We start from the raw sequence: 7,201 nt of genomic DNA, 5'->3' as shown, positions 1-7,201 counted from the left end.
TGGGCGTTAGAATCCCACTTCTTCAAAAGAAAAAGTCTTCCGATGCACACATAAAATTCACTCCAAATATTTTAAATTTACATCAACCCTCGCTCAATTTTGAAGCTTTGTTAATAATCATACTTATTTTGCAATGGAGAAAGTAATGGGAAACCCTAATTTCAACATCCAATCTGAAACTGCTGAATTGAAGAAAATTGATGAGAAAGTTCTTCAAGAATCTGGCAATGATTTACCAAAAACATGCACCCCACGTCGGCTTAATCTCCCCAACGCTTTCAATTTCCCTGAAAGGTAGGTAGTAAATTGTAACTTTTTACCATTAAAAAGATTTTTTTTTTTAAAAAATCTAATTAGGGTTTTTGCTGCCAACCATGAATTTGTACACATATAATTCTCAATTTTTTTTTTATTTGTTTAAGGTATAGAAGTCCAACAGATTCAGTGGTGTCGCCTGTTACAAGAGGTCTTCTTGCAAGAGACAGGAAAGCTGGCGGTTCTCTCTTGCCACCTAGTATTAATCAAGCCAAGGTTAATTCTAATGTTTAATGACCATTGTGTTCTGCTTCTCAGAAACCTCTTTTTTTAGGAAAAAAAAATTCCTTCATGTTCTTTGAATTTAGACAGTAATAATCATAAAAAAAAAATAAAGAGTTTTATATGGGTAAAAAGTACATGGAGACCCCTCTACTAATGGTCCCATTGTTTCTTTCCCCTTCTACTAAAAAATTAGTAAATTAGTTCATTTATATTAGATAAGAGTACAAACTAATCATTTTGTTAAAAATTTTATCCAATTCAACGGTTAAAAATTAGTTCATGTGCATTAGAATGAACTACACATGACACTAGATTTTACTGTAAAAATAGACAATTTTTAATAATAAAAAAAGACTAATTTGCTATTTGATCTAACGTACTGGGATTAATTTGTATATTTTTTTAACAAAGAGAGCAAAATGCAATCTAACTCCTAGCAAAATGCAATCTAACTCTTAATATAATAACCTCCAAGATACTTTTACCATTTTATATGCTACATGAATGTTAGATTGAATATATCAGTTTTCTTCTGTAAATGTTTCAGATTCATGAATTGCGAGTTGAAGAAATAGGTCTTTTTTCAGAGTTGAAGAAGTGATCTGTGGTATGGATTGAAAAAGCAAAAATCATGTAGATTCTTAAACCTATTCCTTTGTATTTCTTTTGATCCATTTTCTTGTAGTTTTTGAAATGTAATTTGAACATATTTGTTTCATGCGAGACTATCGAAATTGGTGAAAATATGAATGTCTTTTATTAAAAGTTAAATTATATTTTGTCCATTATATTAAAAAAATGAACAAATTAATTCTGAAAGGAATAATCAAACATTTACACGTGACATGTCTTGCGTATTTCATGCTGATATACATGAACTAATTTTTAACAATAAAAATACATAAAATTTTTAACAAAAAAAATTTACTCTTTGATCAAACATATAATGATTAATTTGCTCATTTTTTGAGTAGAGGAAGTAAAACACAATCCAACCCCTAATACAAGGTCCTCCATGATACTTTTACTGTCACTGTCTGAAATAGAACAATAGAAGGAATCGTAGATGCTGCACGAAAAAACTAGGCCAAACCTGAGATTCGTAAATGGTGTTAGGATCAAGTTGCTCATCATCACTTCTTAAAAATGATTGCACGAACAAACTAGGCTAAAATCCTATATTCGATAAATATGCATTCAATGGTGTTTGAGGATCAAGTTGCTCACTCATCATCTTAATTCCGAAGAGAGCAACACTTGATGAACTAAGCCAAGCTATAGATTCAATAAATATGAATTTAATGGTGTTAGTACTAACCTACCATTCTACTATGGCAAATGAATTTAATAGTGTATGCCTTTAAATAAATGGCAAGCTTTGAATTTATAACTGAAAATATGTGTAGCTTTCTATTAACAAGAATAATAGTAGTCATTTACATAATTGCTAGACTGTCAAGACTTATGATTGCTCTTCTCACTCTAGTCGAACTTCATACCATTGAATCGAACCAACATCTCCATCTATTTCCAGTTCACAAACAGACCTTACCAAGTAAGAAACAGCATCATCAATGGCCTCGAATCTTGCAAGGTCCAGTGGAAGGTTCTTACCAGGCCAATTTTCGAGCCACCCCTTTAACTTGGCTTTCAACTCTTCTTCGCTGACAAACTTCTCATCTTCTCCGGGTTCTAATAGAACATAGGTTTCAGTCCTTGAATATGCTGCCCTTCTCCTCCGGGTTGCACAAACCTAACAAAAAATAAATCGAGTAAAGATACCTAGGGACCGGAAAGAAAGAAGCAGTAAGAAGGCAAGTCTTAAGAGATTCAGGTGCTGCCTCTTAATCACATACCGTGATGACATTTACGAACATATACTAGAGAAGCTTTGAAGTGATGGTCTTAAAATGAAAATTCGCAAGAAGAATCGTTTACCTTCACCGCATTGCGATGCTGACTCCCAATTTTAAGATGTTTCACATGAACAGTACTAAAATTCTCGGATCTGCATACTGGATTTGCTTGAACAAATGGTGTTAGAGTGTAACTTGATAAGAAATTATCTGCAAAAAACGGGACATTATGATATCATTAGCTTCATAACATAACCGTATCTCGTACAACAGAAGTCATACTCTTTGCCATGTGATTATCTATTGGAAGATTGTTTGTTCCGGATAAGATTTAATGGTTATTTAGAAAATTTTCAGGTCAACAATTTATGGATGTAATAATAATCATCATAATAGCCAACAAATCAGTAAAGTCCATAACGGTTCCACAGACGGCTAGCTTACCAGTCCCCACTGCCTATACTTTTGTTCTTTTTGTTCTATGTAGAGTCCAACTACATTGAAAAAGTTGACACCGCAATAACTGAACTGTCAACTCAAATTGTAGCTAATTTATTGTTAATAATGAGTTCAAACTCCAATTTACGGGTTACATCATGTCATACCAAGCTGTACAAAATGCGAGAATCCAATGCTATAAGCAGACAGTTTCATACTACATTCTGAGCCTTTAACCAAATGGCAAATAGTATGGCGAGAACTCAATATCAACAGGGATATTATACAGGCTTCTGATAACAGAAGAGAGTAAAATGACAGATAGATCCTCAAGATGATCCTCAGACAGAGCTTCATAATGAGAGCTACGAATTCTCTCCATCAGGCTTCCCTATTTCGGGATTTCCATAAAGTAAGCAGGTGTCAAGGTTGTAATGGGTAACTCGAGGGCAGCTAGCAAGCAGTAAAACCATCATCTTCATCAGGAAACAAAGTACCATCTCTGAGGGGTATGAACCCAACATCCTTCATATGATCTACTAGTATGATGATTACTTCAGCTATCTTTTCTATCTGAGCATGGCCCTCGCCTTTCGCCACAAACTCATGCCGTACATTCCTCACATCAATCCAACTATAAGCAACTTCTTTTCTTAGACCTCTCTCCTCCATAAGCCTTCTCACTGCTCGGGAATCTTCCCATTTTCTAGCAGCCGCATAGACATTCGATAACATTACATATCTGGCAGCATTGTTTGGTTCCAGTTCAAACAGAGCCTCCGCTGCCTGCCTAGCAATAGCCAAGTTACCATGGACACGACAAGCACCCAAAAGCGCACCCCACATGCCTACACGATTCGGTCCATTAGGGGTTCTCTTAATCATATGCATTGCCTCCTCAAGGTTGTTTTTCCTTCCAAGCAAATCAATCAAGATTGCATAATGATCAGACCTCGGGGTCACTCCAAAACCCTTTTCTAGGTTCAAAATCCTCATTCCTTCAGTGACTAGACCAGCATGACTACAAGCTGATAATGCCCCAAGAAATGTTACGTGATTAGGCCTTATGTTCGCTTTTATCATCATTCTGAACACATTCAGTGAGTCCTCTCCATGCCCATTTTGAGCAAGTCCGGTTATTAATGAGTTCCATGAAACAACATCCTTCTCATGTATCCTCTCAAACAGTAATTTAGCTGAGTTCATGTCTCCACACTTACAGTACATGTCAATTAAAGCATTAAATATAAACTGATTCAGTAAATCATGTATACTGCCAACTCTAACTACGTGCGCATGGATCTGTTTACCTTTTTCAATAAGTGCTAAATCAGCACAAACACTTAAAACAGAAACAAACGTGTAAGCATTTGGCTGCACTCCTTCCTCCAGCATCTGCAGAAAGAGATTCAACGCTTCATTTCCACAACAATTTTGTGCAAAACCCGTGATTAAACTAGTCCAAGATACTGTGTTCTTAACAGGCATTTCCTTAAATACCCGAATAGCATCCTCCAGTCTAGACACTTTAGCATAAGCAACCACCATAGAAGTCCATGAAACAACATCCCTTTCACTCATTCGATTAAAAATCCTATGAGCACTATCCACTTCCCCACATTTCCCATAAGCATCAATCAAAGCATTATAAACAATCAAATTCAAATCCAAACCATAAACTACCATAAAGCCATGAACTTGACACAAAAATCTCAAAGCACCTAAGCTACCACAAGCGCCAACAACACCAACACCCGTACAGCTATCAATAATCATACTTTCCTTTAGCATTTTTTTGAATACGAGTACCGATTCCTTATAAAACCCATGCTGGGAAAACCCAGAAATCAGTGAATTATAACTAACAAGATTTCTCCCTGGCATTTGATCAAACAACTTACAAGCACTATCAAAGTGCCCATTTTGTGAATACCCAGAAATAAGAATGTTCCAAGAATGGCTGTTTTTCACATGAAGTTCATCAAAGGCCTTTTGGGCACTTTTTATTTCATTGAATTTTGAGTACATGGCTATAAGATGGTTGGTTATAAAGGGTCTAAGAGTTAAAGCTTTTTTGATAAACTGTGAATGCAAAAGTAAGCCTAGATTCAAGTTCTTGCTTTTTATGGATTTTGAGATAAGAAAGGTGAAAAAGTAATCAAGACCCAGATCTTCCTTCATTTTCTTTTTCTTTCTTGTTTTTGGGTTGTCTTCTAGCTGCTGAAATTCATGAATTTGTAAAGTACATTTATAGCTTAAAGATTAGTTCTTCCAGAAAAGCTTAAATGGCGAAAGCTTACAGTAATAGAGCTGATGAAACCCATTGTTGAACAGCTTTCTCTCCGTTGAAAAACCATTGCCCGCAAACCTCAGCATTTTTCTTTTCTCGGAAAACTCTTTTTGAAGTTTTTTTCTATGCTTTGTTTAACACATATTTTAGGTTTTGGAGATAAAAATTGTATGAATTTTGCTAATTTACATCTATGATCCTCACTTTCTGGTATATTTCCTTAATTTCCCCACTTTTCTTTCCCAAGTACTATTATTTTTATAAAAGTAAAATTATATTATTTTAAGATTGTTTTGTTGTTTTTATATTTTTACATAAATTTAATAAAAATTTGTACATGATAAGATTTGAACTTAAAAAACTATAATTCCTTTAGGTTTTATCTATTCACCAACTTCGATTATTTCTTCTTAAAATTTTATTATATATACTATGATGTAAATTAATCATTTACTTGCTAAATGATTTAAGCCACTATGACATAACCACTAAACAAGTTTCATTTAGATCGATTATATAATGCCTTAACCACTAAACAAGTTTCATTTAGATCGATTATATAATGCCTTTAAGACGGGATGAAGCTAGATATTTATCTTTAGGGGACAAATTATATTATAAAATTTTAAAAGGGTCAAAGTATAATTTTATCTTTATACATGCTTGTTATTATAGAATTTTAAAGGGATTAAATATAAAACTTTTCGTCTTTGAGGGCCAAAGTGTATTTTTACCATAAAACTAACTTATAATTTTAAAAACTTCTAATAACTAATATAATAATTTACTTTTTTTTAGGGGGAACGTACCTATCTGCCCCATTGACCCATCCTTACTTTAAGAGGATATCATTAACTCTTAATAAGAGTTATGATTCCATATCTATAACTAAGTCACACCATGCTTAAGTTTTATACCCCACGTATTGACTTATTTGCTTACTAATTTTATTATACTTTAATCTACAGTACACCAAAGCATATAAGTTATACAAGTGTAGGCATATACTTACTCATGATTAAAGTTAAACACACAATAAATGTCACAAAGTGAATTAACAAACGGATTCAAGATTATTCAACTTGGATACAATCCAAGCTAATGCATATATGTCTCCATTTAAAAGGAGCTCTTACTCTAATATCCATGACAAACTATGAGCTCTTACTATATTATCCACAACAAACTATCTCCCTTTAAAGACTTTAGACAATATTATAGTTCTCACATAAGTTACTTACTACTTATTACCCCATAAACAACGAACATGTTTTGATTACTAATTATGGAAAGTTATCTTCTACATACAAAAGCTCTTTATGTATGCTACTTTTTCATAGTTCATCAAAGATGATACATGTACGAATTGAATGAAATTTATTAAATTCAATTCATTAAAGCTGTCAATTTTTAAGTTTGAAAAATTAGTAGCTTGTAATGCATTTTTTATGGGATTTGGGTATTTTGGGATCGAGATGTCTTCTAATCAATGAAAGAGCTACATCTTAACTTTGAAATGCACTTTGAATCACCTAATTTCGAGTTTGGGAGATCAAATTATGGTCGTTTTAGTGAAAACTGTGTTAGTAGAATTTATGAATATGGGATTATTACAGGAGTTACGAGTTCTGGACTTTGATTCGAGTTTAAACCATATTAGATTAGATTTTAAGGCTTAATTTTGATTATATATTAGCCCAATATGGTACTTATTAAGTTTTATATTTTAGGTATATATTTATGTTAAATTTTAGGATATTTTTAAGTATTTTAAGCGATTTAGAAGTTTTATATTTCTTAGTTGGCAAGAAAAATTAGTTCAACTAGAATTACTTCTTATTTAGTCAAATTAAATTTTTAATTAAACTAATAGTTTCTTTTTAATTCGATTTGTAGCCTATCTAAAGGCACTATTGTTATTCATTATGTAAGACAATTTTGATTATTTGATTAATAAAAGCAATATTTGGAGTATTTTATTTTACAAGATTCAATTCTTGACTTCATTCAAAAGATTCTTCTTATTTTATTTTGTTCAAAATTTTGGGGGAAGTTTTACATATTCTGAGGGTCGGTT

General features: G+C 32.9%; 2 protein-coding genes across 2 annotated transcripts; one reads left to right on the top strand and one right to left on the bottom strand.

The window, feature by feature from the left end:
- Positions 1 to 1,383, top strand: LOC107890189 (uncharacterized). Its single transcript, XM_016814685.2, has 3 exons — positions 1 to 294; positions 423 to 531; positions 1,088 to 1,383. Exons 1-3 carry the CDS (start codon positions 134 to 136, stop codon positions 1,139 to 1,141), a joined length of 324 nt encoding a protein of 107 aa, XP_016670174.1. The 5' UTR covers positions 1 to 133; the 3' UTR covers positions 1,142 to 1,383.
- A 1,537-nt stretch (positions 1,384 to 2,920) lies between these two features.
- LOC107888537 (pentatricopeptide repeat-containing protein At2g13600) lies at positions 2,921 to 5,283 on the bottom strand. The gene is made up of 2 exons (XM_016812680.2): positions 5,135 to 5,283; positions 2,921 to 4,229 (listed from the first exon to the last, which is right to left on the bottom strand). Exons 1-2 carry the CDS (start codon positions 5,189 to 5,191, stop codon positions 3,288 to 3,290), a joined length of 999 nt encoding a protein of 332 aa, XP_016668169.1. The 5' UTR covers positions 5,192 to 5,283; the 3' UTR covers positions 2,921 to 3,287.
- Positions 5,284 to 7,201: the final 1,918 nt, after the last annotated feature.

The sequence above is a fragment of the Gossypium hirsutum genome, chromosome A09, assembly GCF_007990345.1.
Source record: "Gossypium hirsutum isolate 1008001.06 chromosome A09, Gossypium_hirsutum_v2.1, whole genome shotgun sequence".
NCBI classification, from domain to species: domain Eukaryota; kingdom Viridiplantae; phylum Streptophyta; class Magnoliopsida; order Malvales; family Malvaceae; genus Gossypium; species Gossypium hirsutum.
This window is presented reverse-complemented; position numbering and strand designations above follow the sequence as displayed.